Here is a 25736-nt window from a genome sequence, read left to right on the forward strand (position 1 = left end):
TGGAAAATGATTGCCGTTTAGAGGATCGTTTATCACTGACCATGTCATACTTCTAAAAATTGATGGCGAGCAGATTAATAAGTCTATTGCAGAGGTAGATCCTGTAAGTATGTGAATATAGGAGGGAGATCAGAGTTCAATATAGGTAGGCTGTTATTATTCATGAATGTTTTGATCAATTTGCCTCTTGTGTCCATCATAGGTGACCCCATAATAGATGGTGGCCACTGAAGTCACCAAAAAGAGAGACTGAAAATGGGAGTTGCATAATAAGATTATCAAGTTCTGTATTGGAAAATGTTTGAGATGGTGAGATATATATTTATTTATAATTATTGATAAAAAAGTAAAGAAAGAAAGAAAGTTAAAACGACAATAACTGTACCTAATATGTAACTAATATTTATGAGTCAATGCAGTTGCAAGCAATCATGCAATACACCCATAATGTCTGTATAATATTAAGGATAATATAAAGAATTATTAGAAAAAGTAAATCAATCCAGTAATAATACCATCAGGGACCTAAGAAAACGCAAAAAAAAAAAAATTAAAAAAAATTATTATCGCTTTTTACCAACAATCTAGATGACTTCAACTGGGGCCAACCCCAGTTGAAGAATGAAAGCAAAAAACGACAAGAGGTTCTCTGTTTCTGTGATGATCAATATATGCTAAGTAATTTAAATCTAAACCAAATATAAACCAGTATAGGCCAAATATAAATCGAATATAAATAAATCGAATGATGATAAAAGTTAAGAAAATTTAAAAATATTAGAATCAAAGGTAAGAAATATGAGTAAAATATAAATGTAAGCATATTAATCATTGTTGACCCGACAGAGAACGTGTTAATTTAATTATTTATTTATTTTTACCGTATCCATCACATAGGGGGCACCACATATTATTTTGAAGACTATTACATTATGTCCTAGATACGCTCAATATGTAGTATGTATTATATATTTAATCTTATTTTAATCATTAAATTACGTTCTCTGTCGGGTCAACAATGATTAATATATGCTTACATTTATATTTTACTTATATTTCTTACCTTTGATTCTAATATTTCTAAATTTTCTTAACTTTTATCATCATTCGATTTATTTATATTCGATTTATATTTGGCATATACTGGTTTATATTTGGTTTAGATTTAAATTACTTAGCATATATTGATCATCACAGAAACAGAGAACCTTTTGTCGTTTTTTGCCTTCATTCTGGGTGGTTGGCCCCAGTTGAAGTCATCTAGATTGTCGGTAAAAAGCGATAATAATTTTTTTTTTTTTTTTTTTTTTGTGTTTTCTTAGGTCCCTGATGGTATTATTATTGGATTGATTTACTTTTTCTAATAATTCTTTATATTATCCTTAATATTCTATTTTATATATATACATATATACATACACACGTTTCTAGTTGTTTGAATGTTACCTATTATTGGCGGTTTTTACATATAGGCATTAGTGTTCATACAATTCTGGTCATTAAGTTAGCCTTATTTAGGTCATCTTAAATCCGCATGGCCTATACATGTTAGGTTTAGAAGTTTAATGCTTAATGATAATGAATTTTCATGATAAATTACTGATGAAAATTTTTTTTATCTGTAGCAAAAGGTAATTACTAATTATTATTAACAGTATACTTCTATCTTATTACTATCATAATTACTATAATACATTTTTGCATTCCGTCACGTGGCCATCTATCCCCTACTTCGTCAGGGGCTTTGAGAGGATTGACAGCTCTTTTGATGTAATGCCTCATACTTACTCGTTTCTGTTTGTACATATCACAGTTTTGCTATTTTAATTTCCTTTGGTTTTTTTTAATTCCTAAAGTTCCTCTATAATTTTAATTTTTATATTTAAGTTTTTGAATTTTTCAAATATTGTTAGCATATCTGCTTATAGTATTAATTAGTTTTAATTTTTATTTACTTTTAACGATCTCTTCAGCAAACTGTGATAGAGCACACAAAGCCCTATGAGTAAGTATCCGTTATTGTTAAATTCCTACTTAATTAATGCTGTACTCCGGTGGATGCCGTGGAACAGAAAGGGTTGATTTCCCGCCTTCTGTTTGTTTTTATAGGTAGCGAACTTTATAGTGCAGTCGCACTAACGTTATCCTGTGTGTAGATGGTGCATTGGCCTCAGGCCCCAATTTTCATGCCATTGCCTGCGGTGGAGGTTTGCTGTTGGATCGATGATTTTCTGTAATCTTTATATGAGTTGTGTTGACAATTTTTTTTTTTTTTTTTTTTTACATTATTTTTACATGCGTTTTTTTGTGCCTTACCTCGGACTGTGCCGGTACCGCTTTTCTAAGGCGTAACAGCACATTTTTGTCCAGAGGCAAAGCTATATACATATATACAGCCTCTTACTATGGGTTGTGGTGGTGGTGGGGTGGGGGTTAATTTTGGCTATAGGTTGTAGTGCAGTCAGACGATGAGCCTCGTCTGAGTGCAGTAAACCTTATAAACTTCGGGATACTTTTTCTGGGTAAAAATACTATTTTATTTTTAGATGGTTTTTGATGAATATATGTGGGTCTACATTGGGGTGGTGTGTTCTAATATTTGCGTATATGGCAGTTTTTATGTGATACCTACTATATTGGTTGGGAATTTTGTTTATATCTAGGGTTTTGATGAGTTTTGTATTGCAATCTTTATGCTTTCTATATTGTTGCAGATATTTAAAAGTCTGTTTGTTTGGTTTCTTATAGTATTACCATGTATATGCTTCACTATGTTGCTTTCCCAGTGTGTGAGTTTTATTGTATCAAAATTAAAATAGTCTCTTTTATCATAGTGATGTGTATATATTTTTTTATTTTGGTTGATGGTGATTTCACTGTCTAAGTAGGCAGCTTGTTGGTTGTTATCCGGATTTGTACATGCAATTTTTAAGTCTGTTGGGTAAGTATTCTTTGCTACATTTGCAAAGTTGTCATAGTTGATCTCTCTCTCTCTCTCTATATATATATATATATATATATATATATAGAAGCTACGGTTATCGATATACCAATTGAAATATGCACTGCCACGGCTTATAGACTAGTTTGTAACTGAATGTGATTGGAGGGTATATTTGATTTCAGGCCTGAGATGCTGAGATCCTGTCTTTTCATGAAATTTGAAAATTTTGGTGAAGCTTGTGATGACAAGAAAGTTTCCTGAAGACATATTCTTATTGGATTGAATTCATTAGTAAACCTCTAAAGTTGTCAGAATTGCTGCTTAGTCCTCTACAGTTCCACTGTATAATATTAGACATTATTTAGGTTTAGCTGTGGCATATTGGTCTCTGTTTTTTGAAAGTGGAGAATTTCTGTCTGTCTTATTTTATCTTTTTTTGGGAAAAAGAGGTGTCCAGATTCCATGGTACTATTTGCATGGAGTAATAAAATTGGCTCATCATTATCTAAGAGTTCATCTACATCCATACTTTTGTCAGAAGATCCCATTTTTTTTGAGTCTTCGTAAAATTTTAATTGTTCTTGTCAAATGCGACCAATGGAGTATCACTAGGGAAGTATTACCATTAGCATTAGTAGAGGCATTTGATTCAAGAAAGCAAGCTTATGCAGCATCAGCCAAAAAAAAAATAAAGTAAAATAAATAAATAAAAAATAACCACTTCCACTTCACCCCTCTGTTCGTTCAAAATACCTGTCCAGCTGAGCCTTAAACTTATTTAGGCTATCAACTTCCACGACAAGGGATGGATGTCTATTCCACCTACCAACCACCCGCTGGCTAAAGGCAAATTTCCGCACATCTATCCTAATCTGTCTTTCCTCAATTTGAATTTATGTCCTCTCAGGTGATTTTTCTGAGCTAGAGGAAGAATCCCATCATCACTGAGCATGCTCAAACCATTCAACTCTTTGTACACCTCTATCAGATCACCTCGCTGGTGCCTAGTCTCCAGACACTGTAATTTGCAAAACTTAAGCCTTTCTTCGTAAGAGCACCCCTTTGTTCCATTCACTAATCTTGTTGCCCTTCTCTGTGCTCGTTCCAGCAGCTCTACATCCTTCTTGAAATGAGGCCTCCAGGCCTGTATACAGTACTCTAGGTGTGGCCTGACCATTGCCTTATACAAGGGAATAATCACCTCCTTTTCCCTGATAGAAAAATTCCTATATATCATTGACAATACACCATGGGCTACTCTTGCAGCCCGTCTGCACTGCTCAGAGAACTTCATATCTGCCTGCACAACCACCCCCAGGTCCCTTTCATTCTCTACCACTGTCAGTGTAGTACCACAGAGTTGATACGTTGCTCTGGGGTTGCTGTTTCCCATATGTAGTACTTTACATTTGTCAATGTTAAACTTCATTTGCCACCTCTCAGCCCATCTGCTCAACTTTTCCAGATCCTGTTGCAGCAGCATAGTGTCAGTAGCGTCCTTGACAACCCTGCCAACCTTCGTATCGTCTGCAAACTTGGACATTAAGCTTGATATACCATCATCAATATCATTTATAAATACAGAAAACAATAAAGGACCCAATACTGAACCCTGAGGGACTCCACTAATAACATTAGTCCATGATGAGCAGTGTCCATTGATTACCACTCTCTGTCTTCTCCCCCTCAACCACCCCTTTATCCATAGCAGCAATTTGCCTCCAAATGCCACACTGCTTCAATTTGTGCAGCAGTCTTCCATGTGCAACAGTATCAAAAGCCTTTCTAAGATCCAAGTATATAATATCAAAGTTATTCCCTGCATCCAGTTCTTTTGTGACTGCATCATAGTATCCAATCAAACTGGTCAGGCAAGACTTCCCCTTAACAAAACCATGCTGTGTCCGAGCTATTACTGAAGTCTTCTCTAGATGATCCTGCAGTGCTTCTTTAACCAGTGCCTCCATTAATTTTCCGGGAACAGAAGTTAAACTCACAGGTCTATAATTACTTGTGTCAGCCTTTGATCCTCCCTTGTGAATTGGGGTCACATTTGCACATCTCCAGTCCATGGGTACCTCCCCTGAGTCCAAGGAAGCTCTCATAATTATGGCTAAGGGTTTGCTTACTTCCTTTGCTGCCTCCTTTAATATAACTGGATAGATCCCATCCACCCCAGGTGCCTTTCTTGTGTTTATCTACAACAATTTCTCCTCTACTTTACTCTCAGTTATTACAAGATTCTCTAGCTTACTGCTAGAGTTGAATACACCTCTGGCATTCCCCTCGCTGAATAACTCCTCATGTGTGAATGTCGATGCAAAATATTCATTTAGTTTGTTAGCTACCTGAGCAGGGTCATCAACAGTTGACCCATCGATATCAAGTGAACCAATCTGATTCATCCCCTTCCTTCTAGAGTTTACATAAGTAAAGAACTCTTTGCTGTTTTTCTTCGCATCCCTTGCCAAGGATCTCTCGTAATCTGCCTTCGCCTGCCTAACCTCCTTTGTAACTTGGTTACAGATCAACTTGTATCTATCATAGGCTTCTGTGTCAGGTGTTAATTTGTATGTATCCCATGCATTTTTCTTCTCTGCCATATGCCTCATTAGTTCATCTGACATCCATTTAGGCCTAAACCTTGAACAATATTTCTTAGTTGGTATGTAAAGCCTAGTAGCTTCCAAGATAAGTTCTTTGAATGCTTCCCATTTTGAATTTGCTGTTGGTAACATCATCAGCTGATCCCACTGTATAGAATTTAAATACTGTCTCAGTCCACCATAGTCGCCTTTACGAAAGCAATACCCCTTCCCTTTACCCCTAATGGTAGTTACCTCTTTGAGTAACTCCAACTTCAGAACATTGTGATCACTTCCACCTAGTGGTTCATTTATCTGCAGATTCTTAATGCATGAAGAATCACTACTGATAATCAAATCAAGAGTATTACTCCCTCTAGTTTCCTCCTGAACATGCTGGATGTAGAAAACAATCATCCAATAAATCCAAAAAAGCCTTGCTAGTGTGTGAGTGACCAGCCCCCAAATTCCAGTCAATATCTGGGAAATTAAAATCCCCCATTATAAGACTCTCTGATTTACTAGCCCACTCTATTTCTCTGTACAGTTTCTTATTATACTCATCAGAGTCATTAGACCTATACCACACTCCTACTCTCAATTTTGATCTCCCAATGCTTATGTCACACCAAACTGACTCGACACTGCACTGTCCAGCGATGTCGACTGGCTTCACTTCCTTGGATTTTGTGTTTCTTAACTAATAGCATAACCCCTCCTCCTTTCCTATCCTGTCTATCCTTTCTGTAGACATTGTACTTCCCAAATCCAGTTCTGCATTCCTTATAGCTGTGTGACACCATGTCTCTGAAATCCCAACAATATCTGCCTTTGATGTTTTGAGCAATACCTCAAATTCATCAAATTTATTTACTAAACTCCTAGCATTGGTGTACACGCAAGTATACATGCACCTGCTCTTCCTCTTAGCCACCCTAACACAACCCATGTGTTTACTTGTACCCCCATGATTCCCAGCAGTCTCTGAAATATCCTGCATCTTATTTTCCAGGCTGCTGCTCATTCCAATAGAAGCAGTGCAAGAATCACTTTCTCCTCTGCCAGTGGCTACTGTTAATCTATTAGTCCTTGTATCCCCCCCAATCTAGCAGTTTTCCGACCCACCTAACACTGCCTCGATAGCATCAGAAAACATTCTTGCACCCTTTCTATTTAAGTGTATCCCATCCCTGTAGAAGCAGTCTCTCCTGTTAACAAGTACAGACCAGGCTGAAAAAATTCTACCCCTTGAGCCCTGCACAATCTTTCCATGGCCGAATTGATTGACAGGGCTCTCATCATATACTCCCTCCTATCGTGTCTGGGCAGAATTGCATTCACTTTCAAATTCAACCCTAATTCACGGCTTTTTTTCATCAGTGACCTGTACTTGTTAAGTAATTCTGCCGGTGCAAGTAGACAGTGTAGATTTCACCCAGTTCGCTAGAGAGGTGTTAGGCAGAACTGATACATCTGTTTGTGCTGCAGTAGAAATAAAGTTTCAGGTGCAACTGAATAGGAACGACTACTCGGCATGATCAACATAACTTGCCTACATGTCTCTGAAAACGTGACTTTATTTTCTATTTTGTAGTTTTGAATTTTATTTACTGTTATCCATAGTTCACAAGCTTTGGAAAAGACTGGTCTCCTTTGCAGTTTGGACAAAGAGAGGGTTGTGCCTGAGCAATCTGCTTGAGTATGCACTTTAGATCCACAGATGGGACGTGTGGCATTGCCTCAACACACCTGCTCGGAATGACCGTATTTCTAACATTTAAAGCAATGAATGGGATTCGGAATGTAAGGTCCAATCCAACAGTTTAAATAGCAAGCTTTAATTGAGGATGGTAAGCCTGGAGTGCTGAATGTAAAAATGATGGATCTAGTTGGAATGAGATTTACATCTTGTTAAGTCATGATCTGTTTCACATTTATTATTTTTTGATGCCTGAGTTCCTGGAGTAGTTCTTCTTCAGAGACTGTAATTAGGTCCCACTCACTGATACCACCTTTTGATGAATTTGTTTGATACTGGCAACCCCCAGCAAATTTTGTTGTCTTTAAAAGCCACTCAGAATGTTTTGGGGTGGCTGTTTCAATCAGGAGGTCTCTGAATTGCAGTCTTTTCACCATTTTTGGTGAAAAGTTTATAGAGAAATTATTACCAGGAAATTTGGTATGTCGTCACAAAACTGTGCTTCTCTTCGAAGACTTTTAGATTAACTGTAGTCATGATCAATGTCAGAAGATTCAGGTCTTGAGCTTGAAGGCTCTAAAAGAATATCCATGATGGCTCCTTTTGGCCCTGGGGGTTTATCTTTACCACCCAGGTTACTGGCCCTGTCATGGGGAGGCAGGAGCAGCACCGCTTGGTGGCCAAGCATAGAGGTTAGTGTAGTTGGTTAAATAAAACTAGTTAAATTAAAGAAAAGATACTTTCCTTCTTCTGAGCTCCCTTCTTAGCACTTTTAAGAAAGTATAGCTACTTAATAGAAAAATTTAATAAGTAAGAGAGAGCACAAGGAAAATTCAGTCACAGGAGAGAACAATGCTCTTTAAACACACAAGAATTGCTTGGCCACAGAAATGCTTGGCACCTGAGGCTGTCAGGCAGTCATCCAAATAGAAGGAAGAGTGAAAGTCTCTGTTAGAGCATCAAAGTAGATAGTCCATATGAGTCAGAGCAGATAATTAAGAGTATGAAATAAGGATGGCTTGGATGAAGACTTCTTTATAAGAGATAGAAATAATCTAAATAGTGAAATGGAAGCCAGAAGTATTACAATTTTATAAATGTTGAAAGATGATTAAAAATGCTAAAGAACCATTCAAAAGTGTTATACAATACTATGAAAGTTAAAAAAAAAAAAAAAAGAAAAGGAAAATTTCAGCATTACTAAGAGAGTAATTTAATAGCAGAATATCTCATGAGGATAACATAATTTTGTTCCTGGGATTACCACAGTATTTCTAAGCACATCAATTTTAATGCTATGCATATGAGCACAGTGGTGTTGCGTGGTCAGTCAAAGCAACCGAATATGCTAGCTGAGGTGCATGACATTGTGTGGTTATGCATTAAATAAGTTTGAATTTGTATAAGTTGAAACAGGAAATGGGAAGGGTGGAATTCTGGATTAGAACTACCAAATAAGGTGAAAAAAGTATAGAGCCTTCATTCTCTCAAATATTCAAGTTCTAAGAGTATAATGTTGAAAAAATTAGATGATAGTAAAAATTTATGGAAAGAAGAAAAGGTTTACTCAGGTTCTCAAGGCTTCCTCTGTCTAGATGTCTGCCTAAATGCAGCTACTATTATTAATTCACTCACACTTATACATAAGCATAGGTTTATTCCTTGCAAACTTTGCATTGGACTTATTTAATCTGAGCTCTTCTTAGGCACTCATTTCCAATAAATTCTGGATTTTAATCACTTAGATAACTTATGACAAATCAGTTCTGTCACTATTGATATAACATGTTTTCTTATTTGGACTGAAATTTTTGTTAAAATTGGACTAAGTATTACTGTTGAGATATTACGATTTCTAAATTAAAATTTTTGCAAAATCTGCTTTTTTTCTCAGTCATCTCTGTAGTTCTGCATCCTTTGAAACATGTATATTCCACATCTTCAAATAAAAATGTAAACAGATTTTATTTGAAAAAAAAAAAAAAAAAACCCACCCACCCACACACACAAAGAATGGTTGTACAATGATCACTCTTTAATGTGTGCATTCAGCTGTTGTTAGCATTGGCATTGGCATATGATGCAAGAAAGCAAGCTTATACAGCATCAGCCAAATAAACAGCAATGAGTGCAGTTGCGTTAAGCCTCCTCATTATGCAGCACATGTATTCATTTTTATTTTAATTTCAAATAAAATTAGTTCATGTTCATTTCTGAAGTACAGAGATGATGTTTTTAGACTAAATCGAAGATGGGGGAAAAACTTTCCCACTGAGGAAAAAAAACAGCAGTTCATTAGATATAATTTTTATTTAGAAATCATAAAATCTAAATACATAGTAATACCTAGTCCAATTTTAACATTATATTCAAAAACATTTTGGCCCATATATGACAAGTTGCATCAATAAATCGCCTAAACCTAAAAATATTATTATTATTATTATTAGCCCTATGGTGCAAGGAAGCCTGAGGCTTATGCTGCATCAGCCAAAAAAAAAAAAAAAAAAAATTCCCAAGTTACCCTGAGAGAGAGAGAGAGAGAGAGAGAGAGAGAGAGAGAGAGAGAGAGAGAGAGAGAAGTAGAAAGGAATCACCAAGAAAGAGAAGAATGATGATATCCAGCTGAGGACCCTGGGTTTGCCAAGCCCATACTCACCAGATGTGAGCCCCTGGGATCATATGCAAGATAGACCCCAATGATTTTTAATTGACATACCATATATATATATATATATATATACTGTATATACTAGCTGAATATATATATATATATTCATTCAAGTACAAGTATAGATTGATCAAAATTAGCTCTTACACGCTTAAGGCCTCTGTCAATCTAGCAAATGAATGGATTACATACAAAGTTAGACCAATAAATAATGCAGAAGAACAAGAAGAAGCTGCTTGTGGAAGGTCTGGGTTTCCTCTAGTTGGTGAGTTTTTGAAACTCACCAACTAGAAAAACAATAGTAACAAACATATGCAAATGCATGCATTATGCATATTGTCAAATACATTTACAGCAATAAAAGGCAGTTGGCATTTTTCTGAAGAGAAATCTATGAGTTTTCATCACTCCAATGGTTCACATCTAAATTTAATTTGAATGATGCTTAGTTTGACCACATAATTATATGGTCAGAACAACAGCATTTGTAAAATGACATTGCTGATCAAAGCCATGTCTCTTCAGATAGCAGACTGCACACTGTTTGTGATTCTGTTCTACAAAAATTATATTAGTGCCATAAGTCTTGAAAAAATAAAAACAATTTTTTGTTAGTAAAATTATTTGAAGAACCGTGTCCACAAAACTGATATTCATACACTTACAGGCTTCAAAAGCGAACATGATAAAACACAATAAGCATCATATCTGATATTCTAAGTCAACTGGTAAAAACTCTGTCATTCACTTCCTGCACATTTTGGCCATACAAAGGCACCACAGTAAATAAATACAAAGGGTACTAGGAAAGTTTTGCAATACAGCTTTGTTTATTTAATTTTTTCAAAGTAATTTCCTCTACATTCAATACACCTCTCCATCCTCCGAAACCAATCTTTAAACCAGTTCTGCCAAGTTTCACTAGGGAGTAAAGCACACTCGTTGTCCCAAGCCCGTAGAAGGTCCTCATCACTGGAAAACCGCCTCCCTTTTAGCTTCATTTTCACATGCGGGAACAGTGCAAAGTCGCAGGGAGCAAGGTCTGAACTGTAGGGAGGGTGCTCGAGAAGTTTCAGTCCTGTCGTGGTCAAATATTCGGTGCAGGCTTTGGCGCGGTGAGCTGGAGCATTTTCGTGATGGAGGTACCAGGTGTCCATTCTTGACTTTGGCCGCAGGTTCTTCATAGATCCAATGACTTTAGGCAGGCATTGTTCAGTGTACCACTTAGCTGTGACTGTCTTCTGCGTGTCCAAAACGACACGTTCCACAATTCCACTCGATTTGAAAAATACAGCTATCATTTTCTTCTTTACAGATCGGGATTTTCTGACAATTACGGGTGTGTCGTCATCATCAAAGACCAAAACTTTGTTTTGAGCCTTGGTCGGCAGATCGTAATAGTACAGCCAAGTCTCGTCACCTGTCACGATGTTGTTCACATACCGAGATTGTCCCTTATCAAACTTTTTTAACATCTCCCGGCACCAAGTCACACGTCGTGTCATCTGCTCTTCAGTCAGTTGATGCGGCACCCAGAGAGAACAAAGTTTCTTCACGTGCAAATGATCTTGCAGAATCGAACGAATTGCTGGTGCATTTAGGCCCAAAGTATCCTCTATCTGTTGGTAGGTCACTCGCCTGTTTTCGTCAAGCATTTTCCTCACAGCAGTAACGTTTTCCTCCGTAACTGACGTTCGTGGCCTTCCCGGCCTCTCAGAATCCTCCAGAGTGAAATTTCCCCTTTGGAATTCTCTATACCACCTGAATATCGTTGTACGATGTGGACAATCATCATCTAGTGCAAGAGTCATTTCTTCTAAGCACTGGTCTATGGTTAAACCACGCACAAAATTATACCGCAAAACTGTCCTTATCTCATTTCGTGACCACGATGCCATCGCAAGCACTTTACACTCTCACTACTAATGAATAACTGAGCCCATCGACTTGGTGCGGCGGCTACTATGCACGTATGAACATGTCTCAACATGCAGCAACAAGCAGCTTCCTGTGATTCATTGTTGCGTCATATTGCAAAACTTTCCTAGTACCCTTTGTATTGTTTGCTGTGGTACCCTTGAAGTTGAGCAGTTTCTTTCTTTCTTTATTCCTCCGATAATAACCATTAGAACTTTTTTTTTTAACTCTGGATCTCCTCATCCTTGGAAACATGTAAATTCCAAATTTGAATGACTCTTTGAGGCCTTTGTCAATATTTTCATGTTCCCAGAGGCCTTAAAGTATGGAAATTTTTAGTTACAATTACTCTATCTATAAATAATTATAAAACTCACCAATAACATCAGTTATCTTGTATCGTGATTCTCCATCATCTTCAATAAGTTCTGCATGTACAGAGTTTGCTGCACTAACTTTCTTGAAATTTTCAGGCGTCAAGTACAGGTATTTATAACCCTATAATGGAGATGTTAAATAAATTTATACACAAGTGACAACAAAGAATGTATGTGCGTGCGTGCGTGTGTGCGTGCATGCATGCATTCCTGCTTAAAAAAAGATGGCAAATTTTATTGAGAATTTAGTACTGAAAAAAAAAAATATTCTGTAAAGACTAAAAAACTACTCTGATTAATTGTTTTCTAAAAAATAAAACTCTTAGTTTAAGAATAATTTTTCATTTTGGCTGTTGTTGTTGTTGTTTGGTTTTTAGGAGCATTAGCAACTAAGGCCATATTGCTCCGGGATATGCGGTGGTCAGTCCCTGACCTTTCCGCATCCTCCGTATTTGGTGGTGACGGGCTCGAACCCCGGTCTAATCAAGAAGCGTGTGCTGCACACTGCTGCTCCTTCCCACCTGGCTACGGAGGCGCCCATTTTGGCTGTAAGTAAACAGGCTAAAATTATGTAGGTGAGATATTCAGAATGTGAAAAATAAGATAAAATAAGATAAACAAGCTGGAAGAATTTAATATTAATCATGCCAAAAATGTTGCTTTGTACATAGTTGATGAAAGTAATAAAAATTATAACACTGTTTAAACATTAGACTTTTACAATTTAAAATCACATATTAGGCAAACATTTACATATTGGACTAAACAGTCAGTGAGTGAATGAAAGAGTGTACAACGACTTTAACACATGTAAGAACATTGGGAAAAAAGATGATCAACATGGAAAATTATTATTCATGTGAGTTGTGAAGCCCATACAGTTGGATGCAGTTAGTATTAGACACTTAATAAAGAAAGTCAGTGGCTTTGTTGCACTGACTAAAACAAAAAAAGAAAAAAACAGAAAGGGTGTGTACCCTGTACACACAAAAGATGTTTTATGTGAAAATATGTTACTGAATTTGCACCGAATATGTCACGAAACTGCGAAACAGAAATGACGGAAATTACATCACTTCCTAAATGATGCTAATGCAGTATTATGGTAGTACTCTACTGTTGATTCGGAAGAGTAAATAAAATAAAAATCAAATAATAAAATAAAACATTACATTAAATAAATAACTATGGAACTGTCAGTGATAATTCACCATATTTTGTTTGTAGTAGTGAACTACAACAATAGTATGATTGGCATCGATTTAATTGTATCTCATATTGTGACTACCTTCACAACAAGTTACCACGATATTGCACTACCTTGAATAAGTAACACTTCACCAATGGAGAAGAAGATTATTGTTCTCGGCAGAGACCACCACCCAGGTGACACTGTTTCAAGGCTTATTGGCTATTATTGGTGGGCAGGTAGGTACCCTGGTGTTGCAATCATGCCAACACAGTTGTGAATTGTAACTCCATAATACGAGAGATGAATTACATTTCATAACTGTGTAGGCATGACTGCAACACAAGGGTACCTACTAGCCCAGATAATAAGCAAATAAACCTAGAAACGGTGCCATCTGGGTGGTGGTATTCACCGAGAATAAGTAACAATAGTCTTCTCCATTGGTGAAGTGTTACTTATTCGAGGCAGTGCAATATCATGGTAAGTCATTGTTCACAATACAAGATACAATTAAATCAATGCCAATCATAATACTGTTGTAGTTCATTACTATGACAAAATAGGGTGAATTATCATGTGAATTTTGTATGGGAACTAGCATAAAATTATTCAAAGCACTTTAAGTAAGTACACCAAGGAAGGTTCAAGTCTCTTGACATACCTCTAGCAGGCACTAACTGGTAGCATTTTGCATTCTGGCCATTGCAACAACCACTTCATCACATACTTCCATTCCAATACATGGTCGTCCCCTGCCTGGAATTACACCTAACTCCCCGGTCACTTCAAATTGCTTTATTAGTTTTTGAAGCCCCACTGACATCAAAGGTCCTTTACGTAAACCTTTAAGTTTCTGATATTCACGTAGTGCTGCTTAGCGTTACTATTATTCTGGTAGAACAGTTTTACTAAAAGAGCACGTTCCTTTTTTGTAAGAGCCATAATGGTTATTGACGGTGGCATTGGTCTTTCTGCTTTTATCTAATAGGATGTCATTTGTGTAAGCAGCGTGTCTTGAAGGAAATGACAACTTTTACATATGTGCAGCATCGTTTTTCCCCTGGTGGCGGAAATTGAACTTTTTTTTTTCCCCTTCTACAAATTGCTTCCCCATATCGTAAATGACATACCCAACAATTTTCATAGCACTAACTTTAACCATTTTGACAATAGGATCTCCTGAATATAGAAACTTATTTTATACCCATCTGGTATATGTTTTGAGACATAAATAATCCAGCCAGCATCAGGGAGTGGTATACCTGGCTGACCTAATTGCTGTATTAAATCGTATTCTACAAGTAGCTTTATAGTCCTAGTCACACTCGTTAGTTTATTTTTAATTTAGCTGAAGATATTGTAGGTTACTACTTAATGTATTAAGAAATTCAAATCATTTGAATCATGCCGGCATTCATTATAGTATTATAGAATGAGGGGTAGGGTAATTCTAATTTTTTAAGTGTGGAAAATAGGCAGCTCTAAAGTTTGAAACACGTAGGTTAGCATTAGTTGGATAATTTTGATATATTGTATCATAATTCATTTATAACTTTCAAATGTAACAGTAGAGCCTAATACATATATAATGCAAACTCGGTAGAGTGGTAGTATTATTGCTATGTAATTGGTGAACTGGAGTAGGAATGAGGACAATGTAGGATATTTTTTACTAATTTGTTATTAATCATTTATAATTGCTTAAGGAACCACATTTGAATTCTGCTGCCATTTTTTTGTATCGATAAGAACATTCAAATTTTAATAATATTTAATTAATAATGTAAACTTCACAGCATAAACAGTGCATAATGTATTTATGGGAACATAGGCATACGATACAAGAAAGCAAGCTTATGCAACATCAGTCAAAAAAAAAAAAAAAAAAAAACTCTCCCATTTCCCCCCCCTCCATTCGTTCCAAATGCCCAGCTAAGCCTTAAATATATTTAGGTTATCAACTTCCACAACAAAAGATGAAAGTCTGTTCCACCAATCAACTACCCACTGGCTAAAGGCAAATTTCCACACATCTATTCTACAACTGTCTCATTAATTTTAAACTGTGCAACCTCAGGTTCTTAATCTGAGCAAGAGGAAGAATCCCATCAACTTAAGCCTTTCTTGGTAAGAGTACCCCTTTGTTCCATTCACCAATCTTGTTGCCTTTCTTTGTACTTGTTCTAGTAACTCTACATCTTTCCTAAAATGAGGCCTCCAGACCTGTACACAGTACTCCAGGTGTGGCCTGACCATTGTCTTATATAACAGGATAATCACCCCCCCCCCCCGTCCCTGCTAGCAAAATTCCTATATATCATTGACGAGACTGCATGACCTGCACTGGCAGCCCGTCGGCACTGCTCAGCTAAATTCATATTTGACTGCACAATTACTCCCCAGGTCTTTTTCACTTTCCACTTCCCTGAGTATAGTACCATACAGTTGGTATGTTTCTCTTCGGTTATTGGTACTCATATGCAGTACTTTGCATTTGTCAATGTTAAACTTTAGTTGCCACTTCTCAGTCCATTTGCCCAACTTATCTACATCCAGTTGGAGTAGCATACTGTCTTTACTGTCATTAACAACCCTGCCAACCTTTGTATCATCTGCAAACTTGGATATTAAACCTGATTTACCTTTATCAATATCATTTATAAATATACAAAACAGCAATGGGCCCAACACCAAACCCTAGGGAACTCCACTAATATTGTTTGTCCATGAAGAGCAGTGTCCATTGATTACCACTCTCTGTGGTCTCCCACCCAACCATCCCTTGATCCATTGTAACATAATTGGAGAGGTATGGCATTACCCTTAATGCCATACCTCTCCAATTTGTACAGCAGTCTTCCGGGTGCAACAGTATCAAAAGCTTTCCTGAAATCCAAGTATATGATATCAAGATTATTTTTGGCATTCAGTTCCTTTGTGACCACATCATAGTATCCAATCAAATTGGTCAGACAAGACACAATCCCATGATCCTGCAATGTTTCTTTAACCAGTACCTCCATTATTTTCCCCAGAACACAAATTAAACTAACAGCAGGATCTATAGTTACTTGTCACCTTTTGAACCCCCTTTGTGAATTTATGATACGTTTGCACACCTCCAGTCCATGGGGGACCTCCTCTGAGTCCAAGGAAGCTCTCATAATTATGGCTAAGGGTTTGCTTACTTCCTTTGCCGCCTCCTATAATATAATTGGATAGATCCCATCCACCCTAGGTGCCTTTTTTTATGTTTAACTTCAACAATTTCTTCTCCACTTTGTTCTCAGTTATTACAAAATCAATTAGCTCCCTGTTAGAGTTTGATAAACCTCTGGCACTCCCCTCATTGAATAACTCCTCATGTGTGAATGTAGATGCAAAATACTCATTCAGTTTATCAGTTACCTGAGCATGGTCATCAATAGTCAACTCAAGAGGCACTGTTCTTCTGAATTGCCATCTATAAGTCCCCCTTCTCTCTTCCAAAGCAGTCCGAACATGTGCTGCAAGCAGTCAACATCCTTTTACTGACTAACTTCAAACTCACAGAACCAACTTTCGCCTTCCTCATTTATTCATTCAACTTCCATTTTTTTGAACAACTTTCCTTCACATGTAAGCCTGAAAATTATAATCTACAGAAGTTGAAGCAAAAAAAATGTCCACAAATATCTTTTATCTTCTGAACCTGCAACCCATACATGGTAGTAAGTCGTATAGGTTCTGTTGTGTTTGGGGTTTTCAATAAAAAAATCTGTTAATCATAAAATAATCATAAAAAAATAATTCACTTTTATTGATTCTATTAATGCAGAATGCTGTTATGTACTCATCGAATAATTTGGAACTGATGACTGCATTTTTGGTACACAATTCTAAATAGCTGCCATATTCAATAGTAGTAGTAGTGGCATGTGATGCAAGAAAGCAAGTGTAATGAGCTTATGCAGAATCAGCCAAAAAAAAAAAAAATTACAAAACAATTCCCTCTAAATGTTTGTCCAGTTCCTCCTTAAATTTATTTTACCTATCAACTTCCACAACGACAGATGGAAGTTTGTTCCAGCAATTAACCACCAGCTGGCTAAACGCAAATTTGTGTACATCTATTCTACATCTGTCTTTCTCAATTTGAATTTGTCCCTTTAGGTTCGTAATCTGAACAAGTGGAAGAATCCCATCAGAATTCAGCATACTCAACCCATTCAAGGCCTTATACACCTCAAACAGATCACTTCACAGGTGCCTAGTCTCCAGCCACTGCAATTTGCAGAACTTAAGCCTCACTTGGGAAGAGGATCCCTTCATTTCCCTCACCAATTTTGTTGCCCTTCTCTGTACATGCTCAACCAAATCTACATCTTTCCTAAAATGAGGCTTCCAGACCTGTAGGCAGTACTCAAACATGGCCTGACCATTGCCTTATACAGAGGGACAATCACCTCCTTTTCCCTGCTAGCAAAATTCCTGTATATCATTGACAAAACCCCATGACCTGCCCTGGCAGCCTGTCTGCATTGTTCAGAAACTTCATATCTGACTACACAATTACTCCCAGGTCATTTTCATTTTCTACCACCTTAAGTGTAGTACCATACAGTTGGTATGTTTCTTTGGGTTTACTTCTACCCATATGCAATACTCTGCATCTGTCAATATTAAACCTCAGTTGCCACTTCTCAGCCCATCTGCCCAAATTTTCTAGATCCTGTTGCGGTAGCACACTGCCATTACTGTCATTAACAATTCTGCCAACCTTTGTATCATCTGCAAACTTCGACACTAAGCCTGATATACCTTCATCAATATCATTGATAAATATACAAAACAACAGTTGACCCAACTCTGATCACACTCTGTTTGATGTTGTAACCATGCGATTCCCTCATTAATGTATTATATTAAAAAAAAAAGTAAAGTGCAGCCATTATCAACCCACTGCAGGGTGGAAGCCTCCTCAACAATTCATGCTGAGGGAAAAAGGACCATAATCTGCCACGCTGGTCCAGTGCGGGTTGGCAGATCGACCGTATTCAGCAGTCAGGGGCTTGAACCCCGGTCTACTCAAAGAGCGTGTGCTACTGCACTCCCGCTCCTGCCCACTCGGCTACGGAGGCCCCGTATTAATGTATTATATTAATGTATATGAACTTTGTTAATATACGGTGCTCCTTTTCGGGAATCATCTGCATTATCTTCTGAGTCGCTCACTTCCTGTATCACTAGCCTTATGTTTGTATTTTGTCTTTCTGTGTTTATGGAAGCTGCGATTCCTAATTTACTCATGTGAAGTACAAATGGAGCTACCACATCCATTTCAACCCATGATGTCAGGTCACTTGCTCCACGACTGCCACTAATTATAGCAACATTAGCTTCTTATTCTGAAAACGACCCTAACCCCAGGGTGTGATTAGTAATCTAGTCTTTTCTAATACTTTTTCCAAGTAGTTTTTACAACTGCCATTGAGCTATCTTTATTCAAAGCTAATCCAACATTGTATGCATTTCAAAATTCCCAACACCAGCCATCAGTAAGTTGGTCCCTACAACAGTAGGCTTTGCAGGGTCAAATAATGTATTAATCCCACTGGCTGCATTAATGTAATTGAGCTTTGTGGCAAGTGATCCAATAGTAGAGGAGCCTTTCTTGCAGTTTTTTGAAAAGTATGTGGCATCTCACTGATGGCACAAACTCACTTTCAACCCATGAAGCAAAAATATCAAATATCCAACTGCTGGAGCTATTTTTATAAATCACAGGTAGATTTTTATGTTTACATGCGCTGGGGACTTTTGATTTTTATTGATGTACAATGATTCAGCTTGTGACTGTGTCTTATCAATGCACAGCAACATGGCAACTCTCTCTCTCTCTCTCTCTGTGTTAGTTTTCATGTCTGTTTTGTTAAGATCGTTATGTAATATTCAGTGATTTGTTTGGAGAAGTTTATAGAACAACACAGTTTCATCTCAGTTGTACAGCTGTTCATCAGTGAATTCACCATCTTTAATCACATTATGGAGAAACTGAGGGAAACTTTCTACTGCTTTAGTGTAATTAAGAATCAGAAATGTTTACTAAATGCAGATCTGCCTACAACACTAATCTGAGATATAAGGTATTCCTTGAACAGCATGATGTGATGTGGTGTAGGGTAACTGTTTTGTTTGAAGATGATAAAGCACACAGAACCTAAATGTATTATGTGCTGATATTGTTGTTATTATTAAGTTTAATGAAACAAGGGCTACTAAGGCTAAATTGTGTCAGTTCATAGTTTATTTCTTATATCCGCACAGCTTTTAACAATTTAATTATATACTTACGTATAGGCCAGTACAATTTAAGTATGTTAACAGTTCTTCTAAGTTTGCAATAATTCCAAGAAAATGGGTCTGGGATTCATTTAATTTGCAGAATAACCGAAAGGTGCTAGAATGGATTGATAGGTAAGGAGGACAATCTACACGAAAGTGGCGAACTGTAAGTTGGGTCTGACAGGATGGGTTCTGAATAGGATCTTCTCCCAATAATAAAAACAGGTGTGTAATATGAGCATGCCAATTTCTCAGTATTGCCAATACCATTTCTTCTCATCTGTTTCGCCTGAATCCAGACAGCCACAACTCTGGTTTTTGCTTGATCTGGTAAAGTTTGTTGGTATTACTTTGCCAGATTTGAGACCAATTTTCATAACATGCCTTGCGAATTACAGGTGTGTAATCATATATGGAACCTGAAAGCACTGTGAGAATGTGGTAAGAGGTATTTTAGTGGCAAGATCTGTAGACTCATTTCCCAGAATTCCTAAATGTTCTGGTACTCAACAAAATGTTAAGGATTGATTGGACTCTTTGCACGAGAGTAACTGACAGTGAATCGTTTTCAATGTAAGATGATAGGCAGAAAAATTCTCCTTTAAGGCAAAGACTGCACGGAGAGAGTCAGTATAGATTAGGGCTGTTGAAATGGAGGGTTAAACAATCTGTTCAAGTGAAAGCTTTATGGCACACAGCTCAGCAGTGAATATGCTTTTAAAACATTAATCACAGATGCCTTGAATGCGTATTTACAATTAAAAAAATACTCCCCGAGGAGTGTTCCAAGTTGGATGAATAGTGAAGTTGCCACATTACTTGAGCAGAAAAAGGTGGCAAGGAAAGGATACAGAGCAATAAAAAGTACTGAAGCCTATAACAGCTACAAGATGATCTGTATATTACAGAGCCACAGAAAAGGTTTGACAGTTTATGAGAAATCACTAGCAAACAGAGCAAGGATGGGGGATAAGGAATTCTTCACATATATAAATGCCAAGAAGAGCAGGACAAACCAGATTGTACCTTTACGTTGGGAAAAGGGGATAGTATTAAATACACCAGCTGCAGTTGCAGATGAACTCAACAGTTATTTTGCATCGATATTTACAAATGGAAAGCCTTTGTGGCAATGGGAAATTGTGGGAGCGAAGTTGAAAAATATGTAATTAATGATATTGAAATTTCGCAAGATTATTTAATGAAAAAACTTTCGCAACTACAGGTCAGTAAGGCTCCTGGAGTTTATGGAATATACCCTATAATCTTAAGGGAGGCGGCAAGTGAGTGCATTGAACCATTGAGGCTAATTATGCGAGCATCACTAGACTCTGGGGAGATTCCCTTGGATTGGAAAAGTGCCAATGTATCTCCCATAAGGGTGGCTCTAAGAGTGAAGTGGGAAGTTATCGACCTGTCAGTCTGACTTCAGTGGTAGGGAAAATCATGGAGGCAATGATCAAGGGTGGATTTCAGGATTACTTTGATTGAATTGAAATTCTCAAGGATACTCAGCATGGTTTTGTAAAGGAAAAATCATGTTTAACAAATCTGGTTCGCTATTTTGAAAGGGTCACTCATGAGCTGGATTTAGGGAATAATTTCGATATTGTTCATTTAGATTTCAGCAAAGTTTTTGACTCAGTCCCACATGAGCGGTTGCTTTGTAAGCTGGAACAAGTTGGAATCACAGAGAAAATCCTTAGATGGATAGCAGGATGGCTTCAGGGCAGGAGGCAGAGGGTTGTGGTAAATGGCTATTCCTCAGATTGGGTTGATGTAAGAAGTGGGGTTCCTCAAGAATAAGTATTAGGACCACTATTGTTTTTAATTTTCATAAACAACATCAATGAAGGGATAGAGGGCGTGATGTCTAAATTTGCAGATGATGTTAAAATTGGTAGAGTAGTTTTAATGATCACTGTCAAGCTGAGCTTCTTCAGAGAGACCTAGATTGACTTCAGGAATGGTCAGAAAAATGACAGCTATGCTTTAATCCAACAAAGTGTACTGTTTCCCAGGTGTAAGGTTTTACACCTGGAAAACAGTAATCCCAAAGTAACTTATTCACTTGGTGGAGTTCAACTAAACCCAGTACTGGAGGAAAGGGACGTGGGTGTTACGATACGGTCAGACATGAAATTCTATGAGCATTGTAAACAGGTTGCAAGGAGGGCCCATAGTGTCCTATTGATGATCTATAGAACTTTTGCAAGTAGAGATAGGGACGTGATAATTCCATTATATAAGGCTTTTGTTAGACCACACTTGGAATACTGTGTTCAAGTATGGAGACCGCACCTAAAGAAAGACATTGAGCTTCTTGAAAGTGTGCAAAGACGGGTAACTCGTCTGGTGAGATCGGCAAAAGGGCGTCCTTATGAAGAAAGACTTCAAATATGGGGTTGCAGAATTTGGAAACTAGACACCTTAGAGGAGATTTGATTGAGGCTCTGAGAGGCATCAGTAAAATGAATGAGGACGAAATTTTCAAGATTATAAATGATGCTAGAACTAGGGTACATAAATTCAAGTTACGGGGGGAAATGTTTAGATTGGACTGCAGGAAGTTTTATTTTAAAGTTTTATCCAGCAAATTATAAATTACTGGAATAAGTTGCCTATATGGGTGGTAGAGGCTGACAGTTTGGGGAAATTCAAAGGCCATCTGGATAGTACCTTCGGGTGAGGGAAGCGCATAGGATGATAGGTTTAATTTCCTTTTCTTTTATTAATTATTATTATTTATTTATTATTATTATTATTTTTTTATCATTGTTTTATTCTGGGGTTTCTTTTTTTTTTTTTTTTTTTTTTGGCTGGTGCAGCATAAGTCATAGGCTTTCTTGCAACATGCGGCTTTTACTAATACTAATACTAAATACTAATACTGCATGTGGCTGGTAACGAGGCTTTAATGGTAATTGATGGGAAAACTGCTGCAGTACCTACAGCGTTTTCAGTTTTCGATCCCTCAGTGCACGGACATAGCTACAGTATAGCAAAAGTAGGCAAAGCCTATGGGGCCCTACTTCAATAGGGCCCATACACACATGAAAGCAGGGGCCAGGCCACCCCTACTACGCTAGGGACTATAGACAGATGCAACATGTAATGAAAATATTTTTCTCACTGAGCTCCTCAAACAACGTTATACATCTAGATAAGGAAGGAATTCTTATATCTTATCACCAAAACACAACAAACCCAGGCGGCGGCAGTCTTTATTTTGATTTTACAAATGCAACTTTGTATTTGTAAAAATCAGACACCTGTTCAGTTACTGTATGCATCATATCGTATGCTGTTCGGGATTCCCCAACTTGACAGGACGGGGGGGGGGATAGGCCCACCGTATATGAACATTTAGCTCTGTATGGTGGTCAAAAGTTGTTAGTTGATTAATTTCAATTCAAGTTTGTTCAAGTTCAAGTCATTATCAAAACAGCAATCGAAATACAAAAATGTATTTGTTTATTACTGCTATTTGTATTTCAAATATAAAATTCAAAATTAAATTAATAAAAATTTTAGTTAAAAATGGATGAAAAGAAAAAGGGAAAGAGTGGAGCCCAAAAAAGAACAAGCAGTCAATAAATTACCTAAATTATGATAATTTCTTTACAAAACACAGTAATGAATTATGTCCAGTTCGCCAGAAGTAAAAAAAAAGACCAGTATTGAATCGGAAAATGTGGAAAAGAAGGCTAGTGGTGTAAATACAAAGGGTACTAGGAAAGTTTTGCAATACAGCTTTGTTTATTTAATTTTTTCAAAGTAATTTCCTCTACATTCAATACACCTCTCCATCCTCCGAAACCAATCTTTAAACCAGTTCTGCCAAGTTTCACTAGGGAGTAAAGCACACTCGTTGTCCCAAGCCCGTAGAAGGTCCTCATCACTGGAAAACCGCCTCCCTTTTAGCTTCATTTTCACATGCGGGAACAGTGCAAAGTCGCAGGGAGCAAGGTCTGGACTGTAGGGAGGGTGCTCGAGAAGTTTCAGTCCTGTCGTGGTCAAATATTCGGTGCAGGCTTTGGCGCGGTGAGCTGCAGCATTATCGTGATGGAGGTACCAGGTGTCCATTCTTGACTTTGGCCGCAGGTTCTTCATAGATCCAATGACTTTAGGCAGGCATTGTTCAGTATACCACTTAGCTGTGACTGTCTTCTGCGTGTCCAAAATGACACGTTCCACAATTCCACTCGATTTGAAAAATATAGCTATCATTTTCTTCTTTACAGATCGGGATTTTCTGACAATTACGGGTGTGTCGTCATCATCAAAGACCCAAACTGTTTTGAGCCTTGGTCGGCAGATCGTAATAGTACAGCCAAGTCTCGTCACCTGTCACGATGTTGTTCACATACCGAGATTGTCCCTTATCAAACTTTTTTAACATCTCCCGGCACCAAGTCTCACGTAGTGTCATCTGCTCTTCAGTCAGTTGATGCGGCACCCAGAGAGAACAAAGTTTCTTCACGTGCAAATGATCTTGCTGAATCGAACGAATTGCTGGTGCATTTAGGCCCAAAGTATCCTCTATCTGTTGGTAGGTCACTCACCTGTTTTCGTCAAGCATTTTCCTCACAGCAGTAACGTTTTCCTCCGTAACTGACGTTCGTGGCCTTCCCGGCCTCTCAGAATCCTCCAGAGTGAAATTTCCCCTTTGGAATTCTTTATACCACCTGAATATCGTTGTACGATGTGGACAATCATCATCTAGTGCAAGAGTCATTTCTTCTAAGCACTGGTCTATGGTTAAACCATGCACGAAATTATACCGCAAAACTGTCCTTATCTCATTTCGTGACCACGATGCCATCGCAAGCACTTTACACTCTCACTACTAATGAATAACTGAGCCCATCGACTTGGCGCGGCGGCTACTATGCACGTATGAACATGTCTCAACATGCAGCAACAAGCAGCTTCCTGTGATTCATTGTTGCATCATATTGCAAAACTTTCCTAGTACCCTAATATTTGCAAATCATTTAAATCAAGCAGGGTTATCAAACAAAAACAATTCAACAATAATAAATATGCCTTCGTCGGAAATTAGTGTTCAATGCACTGCACCATTCATTTCCTCGAGTGATCTTGGAGAATACGTGGACATCAACATTTCCAATGATACAAAAAAGAAACATTACTAGTTTGTCACCTCAGAGACCTAAAGGACCATTTCCAAGGGATCCTGAAGAACAAAATAGAAGTTTTAATGACACGTACTACTATTCTATTTCAATGTACGGTCTAGTTCCTTGTTTGTGGCTGTGCTACTCCAGACTACAAGATCGGAAAAATCTATCTTTTCGGATAAAACTCAGCATTTCTCAACATCATGCTACACATGAAATGTGGCAGAGAATGCAATGATTGATAAAGACCTTGAGGAACAAGTAAGAAACAGATCCTCATTTTGTAAAATAGTACTAGAACGGTTATTTCGGACAATGCTTATGTTGGCTAAAAATTCTTTGGCATTTTGTGGTCATCGGGAAGGATTTTTGGAAGATTATAACAGCAATTTTTTATCGCAAGTCCATTTACTTTCCTACTATGATGACGTAATGAAAAAAATTATTAATAAGCCATCTGTTTCAGTAACTTATTTAAGCCCCACTATCCAAAACGAGTTAATAGAAAGTTTAGGTACCAAATTAACAAAAGAAACCAAATTAACAAAAGAAAAGTGTTACACTCAAAATTAATTCAGCACCATTCTATTCACTAATTTTGGATACTACTCAAGATCTCACAAAAAAAGATTAATTAAGTGTTATTGTATGACGTTCACATAATTCGCGACAAAAATGAAAAATCCTAATATTTTAAAATTTGGGGCAACGTTTTTAGGATTCTATGACATGAATGATCATTCGGCAGAAATGATGACGGATAATATAATGAAAATATTACAAAAAATAAATATTCCCATTGAAAAATGTCATGGTCAGGGATATGATGGAGCTAATTTCACGAGGGGCAAATCACAATTTAAATTTAGTTATTAATGATAGC

General features: G+C 37.3%; 1 protein-coding gene across 2 annotated transcripts in view; it reads right to left on the reverse strand.

Moving 5' to 3' along the window:
• Positions 1-25736, reverse strand: part of ACC (acetyl-CoA carboxylase) — a 1497654-nt gene that overhangs the window by 434951 nt on the left and 1036967 nt on the right. For both annotated transcript variants that reach the window (XM_090383551.1, XM_090383552.1), the window contains one exon: positions 12194-12314. In XM_090383551.1, the coding sequence (XP_090239677.1) occupies positions 12194-12314 (121 nt within the window). The remainder of the gene's footprint in view (positions 1-12193; positions 12315-25736) is intronic.

This window comes from Mastigoproctus giganteus, chromosome 10, assembly GCF_048544385.1.
Source record: "Mastigoproctus giganteus isolate SK-2022 chromosome 10, ASM4854438v1, whole genome shotgun sequence".
In the NCBI taxonomy this organism is placed as follows: Eukaryota; Metazoa; Arthropoda; class Arachnida; order Uropygi; family Thelyphonidae; genus Mastigoproctus; species Mastigoproctus giganteus.